Genomic DNA, 13,024 nt, shown 5'->3' with positions numbered 1-13,024 from the left:
TGGTCATATGATTCTTTCTTCCCTCCTTGTTTCTTGCTGGAACATTACATTAAAAGAAACTAAACATACATAATCAATATCCTAATGTTTTCCATATAAGCAGTTGCTGTAATTGCCACAAGGAAGTTGTGATTGTGACGAGGAGGGAAGAGGATTCTGCACAGTTGGGAATGGCACACTCTCTATTAAAATCTGTTCCACACTCTGCCTTTTAACAACATCAAAATAGATTAACATTAGCAATTTATAGTAGAGAGAAATTCTTCAGCTATTGACAGCTTAGGAAAATGAAATCGCCTACTCTAACACAATAATGAAATCCTTGACACTCTGGGACAAATGTTTAAAGAGTGCACTTACAGATACCACTGTGTTGAAGCAAGAACATGTTTGCTCCTTTATAAAAAAAAATGTCCTCTGTATGTAATCGTATCTCTCGTTCTCCTCACACACTACTCCCTGAAACAATATTTACCTGTCCCTAAAGTGATGACATTGAAAACCAGAGAAGGGAGCAGCAAAGAATTTCAAACCTTCACAGGAAATTAAAATGGGAGGGTACTTGTAATGAATGGCTGCAATAATTATCAAATGTCTCGTTTTGCTTAGGTGTTTAATCAACAGCAGCAAAACTGGAGCAGACTTATGTTGAAGTGCTCTTGTTCCACTGGAATATCAGTACTTCAAAAGATGATATACGCAACACAAGCAGTAACACTGGAGATTTTTTTTGACTGATGTACTAGATAGATAAGGCAGCAAAGAAGAGGTTAAATTTCAATTAGAAGAAACAAATACAAATCTAAGTGGGTCACAGGTTACAATTAATATCTAGCTTGTTCTAGCCATCTGTAATTAACTGTTGGTTATGCCTAAGTCAGGGTTCTATGCGCAAGGCAACTTAGGGTGACCGGACAGCAAATGTGAAAAATCGGGACAAGGGGTGGGGGGTAATAGGAGCCTATGTAAGAAAGACCCAAACTAGGGACTGTCCCTATAAAATTGGGACATCTGGTCACCCTCAGATAACTGTATAATGCAGTATCATTTAGCTCTGTTCTGATTTTCTCTCCTCAACAGGATACTAATACATACTCACATATATGGTAATTATGTGCCATTCGTCATACTTCTATCTAATCTATACATATTTACATAGTACTTATTATAATAGTACTTAGACAACAGAGAAAAATATATTATACAAAAATATACCACTTTTCAAACCACACTCATTTCTTTTTAGTCCCCCACCCCTCAATTTATAGAAACCACAGACCCCTGATCTCCTGAGTCCCATGTGTGTACTGCAAAGCCAACACATGCACATGCCTATATATTGCAAGGCAACAACTGAAGGATGAAAACATATTGCTTTTGTGGAATTCATGGTTTGCCCCTCTGTTTTTCAATAAGTCACTAAAATTTGGCATTTTGTTAATGAAAAGAGTTGTAGGGAGACTTAATAATTCCAACACTTCCCATATGCAAAAGCTTTAAGTTGTCACAGCGTCTCTGTGCTGTGAGGATGTGCTTTAAAACCTCATCCAAGAACAGATTCAGAGTTAACCATACAATACACATTTTTTTAAAAATAAAAAAGATAGATGGTTGAGACAATGTTATTAATAGTTTTCCAGGAACATAATGATGCTGCTGGTAAACATTAAGGCAGTGGTTCTCAAACTTTTGTACTGGTGACCCCTTTCACATAGCAATCCTCTGAGTAACCCCCCTTATAAAATTAAAAACACTTTTAAATATATTTAACACTATTATAAATGCTGGAGGCAAAGCGGGGTTTGGGGTGGAGGCTGACAGCTCGCGACACCCCCATGTAATAACCTCGCGACCCCCGGAGCAGTCCTGACCTCGTTTGAGAACCCCTGCACTAAGGGGTTTATTCTGCTACCAATATCCAGATAGATCCCAGCAATAAGAAAATAAATATGGGACTTATGCCATCTGTATTTCAAGAGGCTATACTTCAATGTGTCTGACTACCACAAGACTTTTACAGTGGTGTCACTGCACTGTGTGAAAAGTCTGCTGCAGAATTTATACCAAAACCAAATCTACCAACCCTATGTTCAGAGTCTCTTGCCCTTCACGCGAGTCCTACAGGACAGGGTCCAGGCACAGTGTGTTCTTTCTCAGGAGCAAGTGCTCCTGCCAGGGCCCAAACTTTTTCTTTTAAACAGCCTAGATCCTTAAAAAGACATCACTGCCAGCCACTCTTGCCAAAAGTAACAGTTTGTCTGAAGTGTGGCAGATACTTCTCCTTCTCAAGGAAACTTATTAACCCTTTCCTCTCTGCTGGAGTGGCATATTTTCACCCTTTCACAGACTGCCACACACTCAATGAGGAAATCTCTCACATTGACAGAAGTCTTTGCAAATAGAAGATACTGGAACAACATACCAGCACATGCAAACATACACACAAGCATGTCACCCTTCCTCCTATATATCTCACACATATGTACAAACAGAGAAAACATATTTCTAAGAGTGACTGCCAAATTTATGTGTCTAGAAAGGAATCTCCAATGTGGGTTTGTATGTGGGCAATTTGTATATACAGATCTTTATCTGCCCTATAAAAAGAATATAAAACATATATACACATAAATGAATATAAAAATATTTTGATTAATCTTAAAACCATTTGATACATGAAGAATTTCAGCAAGATGTTATGAAGCAGCTGGGGTTTTAATTCCAATTTTGAAACAAAAAATGTGGCTATCAATTTAATCAAGGCAATCACTTTAAACAATAAATTTTAAAATGTTCCCTATGCATCTGTAGTACTTAATACTTTGTTACCAACATAAGTAATGATGGGCATAAAATAGTTGAATGCCTGTACATCTCTGCACTGCAAATGCCATTACAATCTTAATGTTTGCAGCACCATGATATAGTATTTATCTCACACGTGGATTTGTGGTATTCCCTGCAATTACAGTGAAGAATATAACAAACACTGCGATAATTGCAAAGTGTGATTAGCATATGTCACTATTTTAGTGATGCCCAGTTATATATTCTTTACACAGAAGGGACTATACAGGTAACTAGCATGTTTGTTTTGATGATTAATGAATGATCATACTGAATATTGCAAATCCTACAAAAGAAGCAAAACGAGGTTGTTACACAGAAGACGGGGGGGGGGGAAAAGAGAGAGAATACCAAGTATTAAGTGATATCTGCTGAAGTTATATCTTACTGTTAGGATATAGATATTCAGGCCTGTCTGCAAAGGCCTGTACTTTAAGAATTTAGGGGTATTCTTATCACTTGGCTAGTTCTAGAGGTATAAAAGAAAGAATCAAAATCACTGTCTGCTGGTGTAAGGGCCTTCTCTTACTGTGACAGTTTGAGGCCCTGTTCTTAGGCTAAGGCCTTTGGCTAAGCAGCAGAGGCAGCCATAAGCTAGGAAGCGAACAAGTCACATCCTCACATTCCAAACTAGTCACATTGAAATAAGTTGCTATTGGGCTGTCAGGCACTATCAGGACAGGATTGTATTCCTGTCACCTCCAGAGAAAGGGAAGTGCCTAGAAAATGTAAAGGGAAACTTAGTTTGATAGCATCCTGTCTGGCAAGAACTCACTTATGAATAGCTGGGATGTGAAATCCTCACTTCTGTATTGTTTTGTCATTATAGTTCCCACTTTGCTATTTTTTGTCTGTATAATCTCTGTCTGGTTCTGTGATTGTTTCTGTCTGCTGTATAATTAATTTTGCTGGGTGTAAACTAATTAAGGTGGTGGGATATAATTGGTTAGCTAATCATGTTACAATATGTTAGGATTGGTTAGTTTAATTTCAGTAGAATGATTGGTTAAGGTATAGCTAAGAATAATACTATATAAATTAGGGGCAAACAGGAAGTAAGTTGGGATTTGAAAATAAGGAAAAAGGAACTTGTATTTAAGCTTGCTGGAAGTTCAACCCAATAAACATCGAATTGTTTGCACCTTCAGACTTCGGGTATTGTTGCTCCTGTTCATGCGAGAAGGACCAGGGAAGTGGGAGAGTGAAGGAATAAGCTCTCTAACACTTACCCTCTCTTGCTTGTTCCTGTAGAGCTCAGATCGAGGTAATAAAGTTGGCGGCAGCTCCCTGCCAAAGCTTGAATTCCTGTGTCAGTCACCCTTTTACAGCCACTGACATCAAGATACCTGTAGGTTTCAGAACAGATTACTACCAAGGAATATCTAACATTGGCACAATAGTGTAAAGTGGTGAACAAGTTTCATTTTCAGGGATGATTTATAGAGCTTTACCCATTTATACTATTTTTAATAAATATACAGGTAACTCCAGAAAGCATAACAAAAAACCAGCTTGATTATTCAAAAAACTGCCCTTTCTAAATTCACTAATATTTCATTCCTTTTACTCCCAGGAAGCTCAAATTAAAAGAAAAGTGTTGTTACCTAAAAGGTTTTCTTTATTCCACCATGGCAGTTTTCCTCTGGATTCAAAAAAGTATCACGTATTAATGTAATCTCCTCTCCCTACCCTCAACCTTTTTTTTAATATATAAACACTTTTAGAAACACAAATGTAATGATTTCTAGAATATGAAATGACTTAGGTGTCACTGAGAGTTATATCTAACAAGCTATAAGCATGTTGCCTCATTTGCATTCTAAGTGCAAGAACCACTCAGCTTGCTTGTGAGCTTCACGCCTAGATGGCCCATGAATGTCAATCTTATACCATAAGACCAAAACCTGATGGTGCGTATTCACTTATGAAATCTCACCAAGGATACATAATAAAACTGGGGGAGCTTTCAACTATGTCTCAGCTGAATGGGATTTTAGGCTACTAATTGACCAATTAGGAGGTAAAACTGTGGAATAATTACCAAGGCATGTCTTGTATTAGAATATATATGCTATGTCAGAATTAATTTAATACCAAATCACTATATGAAATAGTACCATGAAATCTTGTTGTTTGTAAAAAGATTGTAGGAATATATTATCCTTGTAGTTCAATCAACTGTCATTAACCAGTTGGAGACTACAGACATATGTAGTATCTACATGTCCTACGATTTCATTTGGCCAACAGCCTGGAATATGTTAGTGTTATAAGAGATTAATATAAAAGTAACGTTTCCTTTCATCTTTGATGTCCACATTTATCAGTGATTTGTGTGTTCAGCCAACCCATTGAACAGCACGGTCAACAGGTCTGCAGAAGCAGTGCTTAGATACTTCATCAGTGAGCAGAATAGAGATACCCAAGATAGATGGATAGAAGCCACTTCCATTGTTTCATCTCTTTCATGGACCTAGCCTATACCTGAGCCACTCAGAAGGTTAAAGAGACCAGAGGTGAAATCCTGGCCTGACTGAAGTGAGGATTTCATGCCAGGGATGGAAGATCTAATTCTGCAATCCACAATCATTCATTTTCTGGTATTACATTCACTCAATCAGGCCCTAAATAAATTCTATAAAATCCTTATCGAGGTTTGCACTTGTATTCATTTATTTAAGTTCTTTTCTGAAGTGTTAGAACAAGAATAAATGGACACAAATCAGACGTCAAGAATTATAACGTTCAAAAACCAGTCGAAGAACACTTCAATCTCCCTGGTCACTCGATTACAGACCTAAAAGTCGCAATATTACAACAAAAAAACTTCAAAAACAGGCTCCAACGAGAAACTGCTGAATTGGAATTAATTTGCAAACTGGACACCATTAAATTAGGCTTGAATAAAGAGTGCGAGTGGATGTGTCATTACAAAAAGTAAAACTATTTCCCCAGGTTTATTTTTCCCCCTACCGTTCCTCACATGTTCTTGTCAACTGCTGGAAATGGCCCATCTTGATTATCACTACAAAAGGATTTTTGTTTTTTCCCCCTCTCCTGCTGGTAATAGCTCACCTTAACTGATCACTCTCATTATAGTGTGTATAACAACACCCATTGTTTCATGTTCTCTGTGTATATATATATCTTCCTACTGTATTTTCCACTGCATGCATCCAATGAAGTGGGTTTTAGCCCACAAAAGCTTATGCTCAAATAAATGTTAGTCTTTAAGGTGCCACAAGTACTCCTGTTCTTTTTTTGGAGAACAAGATGAGTATTCGGAGATATACAATATATAATTAAGATAAATTTCAAATTAACTGAATAACTTTCTAGCAATTCCACATTCACATACATTTTTTCTCTTATTGTAGAGTATTCCAGAATTCTACAGTATTGGTTCAAATGCTGCATATCTTGCCATAGGGGTACTACAGCACTATGATTGGTTACCGCAGAAAAGTGTACTCTCTTTTTAGTATGAGGTTACTCTTATTCTGACTCATGAGTTTTATACATTTGAAAAGCAAGTGACAACATCCTTCTGTAAATCAAAATCACGTAACATGTGTATGTAGAAGTAATAGGTTTTTATTAAGCAATCTACCCTCAAAAGGCCACATATTTGCTTTGATCCACACCTGTAACATCCAATGGGAGCTGCACTTTGGATCCAGGGCAATTACAGTGTGGCTTACACAGCACCATTGCAATACTTTCTGTGAGCAAACCAAAGCTTCTGTTAGCTGGAATATCAATGAACCCAAAATCATCCTTTCTAAATGATAGAAATGCTTTAACTTTCAAATGCTAATTCATTTGCAAAAAGTTTCCTTTTAGTTTTCAAACTTGTACCTGATTGTTTGTAGGTAGGTGCTAATTTCCACTAGGCTTATATCAGTCACTTGTGAGCAGGAGCTGAGAACCAGACACTCCAGTTTAGGACATTGGGTCACAATAAAGTGGACAACACGGTCTCTTACCTAGGACGCATCACACAAAGGGAAAAGAAATGCAAAAATTTCTTTCAGATATGAGCAACTGTCTGTCAAAAGCCCACAGAGATATTCGGTGGTAGCTAAAGAAATAAAATTAATTCTTTCAGTCATGTTATCAAACATTAGCTGTAAGCTAACAGAATTGGTGATATTATTTACATTATTCTCCAAAATGTGCTAGGCACTGCAGACACTTAGGAAGACATAGTCTCTGCTCCTTGGAGAACTTGCATGTCAAAAGAGGATACAATAATACAGTGTTTGAGTCTGACGTTAAGCACATGTCTTGTTAGTTCCATTATATATATAGTTTGAGTTTATAGAGATGATGTGCCTGTATAATGTATCTCCTTCTCACAACCTTTGTCTGTTGTAGCTGTCTGGTGGTTCTATATATTGACATAACCCTCAACTGCTTCCTTCACTCTTCCCATTTATCTTTGTGCCCTAACCTGGCCCACTCTCTCCCTTGCTCCTCCATTGCCCCTAGTAAATACAGTAAGCTGCCCTCCCCTTCCACCAAACCCATCCTAGAACAGAGACATGGCCAAGCGAGAGAGACAAATAAACAACAGCCAATCAGAAGATGCCCACTTTAGTCTAAGTTTCAAGGGTGAGTGGGATCCTAGGCCTAGAGGCCCCAATAGCCAACTCCTGTCCCTGGAATCTGGGCTGGCTCTTAGTGCTCTCTCTCACCCATGTGGAGGAAGGAGACTGGAAACTCCTGTGGGGCATGGCCCTGATAGAACAAAGGAAATTAATAGTAAAACAACAGAAATAATAATAATAATAATAATGAAAATTTGTACAGATTCATGGGTTCTCCATCACACAGCTGGATCCATTTAACCACGTACATCTATGAAACCCATGGTATGATAACTTTACAAGACTGGGGGAGGTTCATTTAGTAGTAGTAGTAATTTATTTGTCATTTGTGTTGTGGTAGCACCTAGTGGCCTCAGTCTGACCGGCTTCCCTTAGGGCAGCTAGGCACTGTATATACATAGATCAAATTACAGTCCCTGCTCAAGAGCATTTCTTTCCAAGCCGAAAGGTTCCAAGTGGGATTGAAGGGCTCTATCAATGTGAATGACCTAAATCCTCCAATGCTGAATGAGAAGATACAGAAAGTCTTGGATCTCAGCACTACAGCAGCTTTGGCCCACTTATGCAGGATGTTGTTAAATACTTTATTTATTTGGGGATCCAAGTAGCAAATAAAGGAAATGGGTGTTCTACATGGCCAGACACCATATTTCTTAATGAAAGTTTTTCCAACTCTAATTTCAGCTTGGGTTATTTACTTTATGATTTTTCTAATTTTGGTTTTCTTCAGTTTACTGCACTTGAATTTAACAGCTGCTTACTGAACTCTGTCCTTCCTCCATCTTCTCACCATCCTGGTCATTGTTTAAAAATCTCTATATGTATTGATCTGGAATGGTTCTGTGGACTCTCAATAAGAGTTGCCCATTTTAGTGCCTCTCCTCAGCACCAATGTGATCCTGCTGACACGCCTTGTGACAAATTAAGTGTTATGGTTCTTAGCATAGGAATGTAGAAGATGTTGGACACTTTCCCAATACTTTTAAGGTTAGCTCTGTTATTAAGAAAAAAACTGAGTCAAATCCTGCTCAGTTTTGTGTAGTCATGTAAAGCCAAACAGCAGCAGGCACCCACCATGTGCCACAGAGAGGAAATTGGGGACAGCGAACAACATCAGCTACACAGAACAATGTCAGCTACCCATCAGTTACACAGAGCCTAAACATGGGAAAGGAGGGTCATTGTAAGTGCAGACACTGCTGTAGCCTAAAGGCTATGGTAGTTGCTGTGGGTATTTTGAAAACAGACATGAGTTTTAGCAAGTGCAGTGTTCCCTTCTATGATTTTTTATTCCAGGCCAGGACGTAGGGAGACCTCTGGGACACTACTAGAGGGAGGATCTGTCCCTTCTAAACTCCAGTTAAGTTACCTGTGCAAAGCCCAGCTACTCAGGCTTTGTACAGGGGACAAGTGTGAGAAGCTACTGTCTCTCTTACTGTTTAACTCATTTTGAATTTGTATTATATTTGATAATGGGGGGAGGGATAGTTCAGTGGTTTGAGCACTGGCCTGCTAAACCCAGGGTTGTGAGTTCAATCCTGGAGGGGGCCATTTAGGGATCTGGGGCAAACATTGGGGACTGGTCCTGCTTTGAGCAGGGGGTTGGACTAGATGACCTCCTGAGGTCCCTTCCAACTCTGATATTCTATGATTCTATGATTTTTTAACCAAAATAATTGGCTATTTGCATGTCTCACAACTAGGTGAAATGACCATAACATGTATATAAAAATGCTGTTTTCCTTCAATTACTTCACTTTGTCTAGAAAAGAACAGAGAATCTCACACATACCAGTGTGCATTTATTGATACAAATACCATAGACATCAATCAATCTGCTTCTAGTCGATTTAAAACCAATGAGAAAACAGTGAGAAATCAAAGTGTTCTTACCACATTGAGCCCAGATATATTGAGTATAGTTAGCTTTTTCAGACAATTCACTATCTTTGCCAAGCAGACATCAGTAACCTTGGGGACTCTGCCGATGTTCAGTGTCTGCAGATTTGGACACTCTCTAGCCATGGAACACAGGCACTTGGTGGTGAGAGCATGGCAGCCAAATATTTCTAGTTTACTGAGACTGGGGGAAGACAGATGAGATTAATGAAAAAGTTAGTCCAATATCAACAGTGCAACACATACAAAAACCACAGCTTTGCATAAACTTGCTTATAAGATGTTTCAGTTTTCCTTCTCCTAAAGATAGTGGGCCTGATTCTGATCTCATTCCTGTGTAAATATTGGATAACTCTATTGAAGTAATTGGAATTAGACTTGTGTAAAAGTGAGATCTGAATCAAGTCCTGTTATATTTGAAAACTTTAAGAAGCAACTAGGAATGGCTATCACATAAATTGATAAGTAAAATCACTGATAAAATGCTTAAAAAAAACCTAATAACAATGTTCATTTTCCCTACAAAATTGAGCAACAGATTGAAAATAATTCAGATAATCATATATTATCCTAAAAGTAACCCACTTTCAACATTTAAACCTATAGCATTCACTCTGACTTTTCTAACTCCAGCTGAGCACATAGCATCCATTCAACAAAAGTAGTGTAATACACAGGAATAACACAGGTGATCATGTCTCCCTCTTGTGGCTGATCCCAGCAAGGATAGGAGCCTGCTAATTAGCAAAAGCTAATTAAGAGAGATCCCTACTTTGTCAAGCACCATTAAACACAAGAGCCTTTCATTTTCTTATTGTTGATGATGACATGCCCTAAAAACCAGGAAACTCCAATCTTCAGACATTTCAACCAATAACATAGAGGGACTGTTGACTCCCCATAATATAGTTCTGGTATAATTTGGGTAGAGACAAGCAAAACAGGAACCTCAAATCTAAACCTAGATAAGGAATTGAATGTGAATCCCTTGATCTGAACCTACTTCTCTTTTGTTCAGCCCCCAGTGATGAAAATGTCATGAGAACAACTATCTCATCAGATTTTCATCATTCTCAGCCATAATCTCAGAAATAAAGATCGCAAGATTTTGGTGGATGCAAATTTCAGCTGAAAATCCTAGCCTAAATCTAATCCAGAACATCATTTCCTCAGTCCACCTCCATTTTGTATTTGATTCTCCACTAAGAACTAGGCAGAAACTGTCAGAGTAGAGGTAGGGAACAGCTGAGGTCTGCAGCTCAGTGAGGGCACTAGATAAGAGGAGGAGTGAAGATTTAAGAACACAAAAATCCTGCAGCGCCAAAGCATAAAATGAGAAATTCAAGAGGGAATGTTTTAGAAGAGGCTAATTACTGGAAAAGACCAAATTGCTTGAGATGCATTTCACTCTTTGAAAGTAGTAGAAAAATAATTTATTTTCTGCTGCAGTAAATTTCAGAAGGTTCACATTCTGGTTTTGCTATTATCAATATTACATATTGTTCCTACCAGGTTTATAAATGTTACTGTATGTTTATGTATTATAAACAGATTATTTTGCAGGTTATTTTGCAATCATCATTATTCTGTATGCTGGTATATAAATTCACTCTTTTATGTTATTTTATTACATACGGTTAAAGGTTATAAAAGAGAATAAGTAGCCTACAAATCATACCATGTGTAAACAGAAGCACCAGAGGGACATGGTGCTCATCTGTACTCTGATAATGTATAAATGAGAAAAATGTTATCAAGAAATTATAATTATTACAAAAACCTTCTGAACAACACCTACTTACAGATTGATTAGGCACCTGAAGAAAAGTATCTATGTAACAAATGCTACTGACAGATTCAAATCCATGAAAAGGGAAAGAAGCCTGGGGTCTCTTCTGCTCTCACTTAAATCAGTATACATCAGAAGTAAAAACCTCTGAAGGTTTACAGAGTTACTCCAGTATGTCAGTGTAGGTGAGATCAGAATTAGACTTCCTGAATCCACTGCAAATTTGGATCAAGGGTACAACTCAACTGAAGTTAACTGAATAAACTAGGGTTATTTTTCATCCATTAACTGCAATAAACACTGTATCAGGAAAGATAAGTACCAACATTCAAGGCATACATTTTTTAAAAAAGGACGAGGAGGAACCATTTTAATTAACTTAAGGAAACAAAGTCTTCTTTTTTAAGTATTAAATGTAAGAAATTAGTACATTGAAAACTGCATTAGGAAGGGCCTTTCATTTAAAGAAAAAAACTATTTTTCCACCCCAGCACACATTATTCAAGTACTACGAAGCAAAATGCTGAAGTCCCATTTGGATGACAGCACTGAGTTAATCAATACAAATTAGAAAAGGAGTGCTACAGCAATTCCCAGAGTACGAGCTCCATTCATATGTGAAGCTCCTAAAATGAAGTGCACTGAACATTCAGTCCTACCTAATAAAAAGAAATAAACAACAGAAGAGCCACTTTCATCTAAATGCTTTGTCTATGGTAGCTACAATGCAACGGATAATCAATGTTCCTCTTAACGGAACAGAGATGAGTTGACTTGCTAAAAACACAAATATATGTGGTATGAGATCATTCCGAACAACTGGAGAAAACAGACATTACGCAGAGAGGTTTTATTACTCCAAAGGTGGAAAAAAATACCTTTCACTCTACTCCAAATTTCTTTCACCTTGACAAGCTGAAATGTATTCCCTAGATTTTTAAAAAAGAAAGTAGTAATGGGCTTAAATTGCAGCAAGGGAGATTAAGGTTAGACATTAGGAAAACCTTCCTAACTGTAAAGGGAGTTAAGCACTGGAACAAATTACCTAAGGAGGTTGTGGAATCTCCATCATTGGAAGTTTTTAAGAACGGGTTAGACAAACAGTTGCCAGGGATTGTCTAGATAACTCTTAGCCCTGTCTGAGTGCAAGAGACTGGACTAGATGACCTACTGAGGTCCCTTTCAGTCCTATATTTCTATTATTCTATGAGGAGGGTGTGGAACCCTTGTGGGCCAGTCTGTATTCCACTCTGGTTCCACAGCTCACCAGGAATGTTAGCTGGTGGCTCCTCCATGGATCTGTAAGCATGGGCGTGTACTTGGTGTGGTTCACGAATTCCCCCGACACCTCTTCTTTTTGTGGTATGAGGAGACCCTGCCACACATCTGTGCAGAGTGCATCAGGTTGCAGCCCTTCTTCGACTCTTCCAGAACCTCATCCTGAAATTCCACCTGAACTTGCCCCCTCACTTGTTTATCCTATCCACTGCCCCACAGAGTTGGCACAGCTCCTGCTTAACCTCCTCCTGGTGCTGGCCAACATGGCCATCCATCACACCAGAACGAGGAGGCTGCACAGTGGGGGTGCTCTGCAACTGTGAGGCCTATTTCCGGCCTCTTGTCCACTCACGTCTCTGGACAGAGTTCCTCTGGGTGTTGTACACTGACTGCTTGTACACCTTTGAGTCATAGGTGCTGTTGGGGTGGGAGGTCTCTGCTCAGTGTCCCACTCTGGATTCCTGATTTTTAACCTTTAACCATCAACTCACACCCCTGCTTTTTCATTTATTTTCTTTAGTATTTACTTGTGACCGAGGCTTTCTCTCCCTCATTTGAATGGGTGGGCCTTTAGCTTTAGGCAGGCCTAGGCCTGCCATCT

General features: G+C 38.5%; 1 protein-coding gene across 1 annotated transcript in view; it reads right to left on the bottom strand.

The window, feature by feature from the left end:
* The window catches only part of LOC144265379 (uncharacterized), a 94,181-nt gene that overhangs the window by 18,174 nt on the left and 62,983 nt on the right, over positions 1-13,024 (bottom strand). Inside the window, exons 6-8 of the mRNA XM_077818023.1 lie at positions 9,351-9,540; positions 6,706-6,833; positions 4,077-4,193 (exon numbers count right to left, since the gene is read on the bottom strand). Of these exons, the coding sequence (XP_077674149.1) occupies positions 4,077-4,193; positions 6,706-6,833; positions 9,351-9,540 (435 nt within the window). The remainder of the gene's footprint in view (positions 1-4,076; positions 4,194-6,705; positions 6,834-9,350; positions 9,541-13,024) is intronic.

This window comes from Eretmochelys imbricata, chromosome 5 (assembly GCF_965152235.1).
Source record: "Eretmochelys imbricata isolate rEreImb1 chromosome 5, rEreImb1.hap1, whole genome shotgun sequence".
In the NCBI taxonomy this organism is placed as follows: Eukaryota; Metazoa; Chordata; order Testudines; family Cheloniidae; genus Eretmochelys; species Eretmochelys imbricata.
Note: the sequence above shows the minus strand (reverse complement) of the source record. Positions and strands in the feature narration are given on the sequence as shown.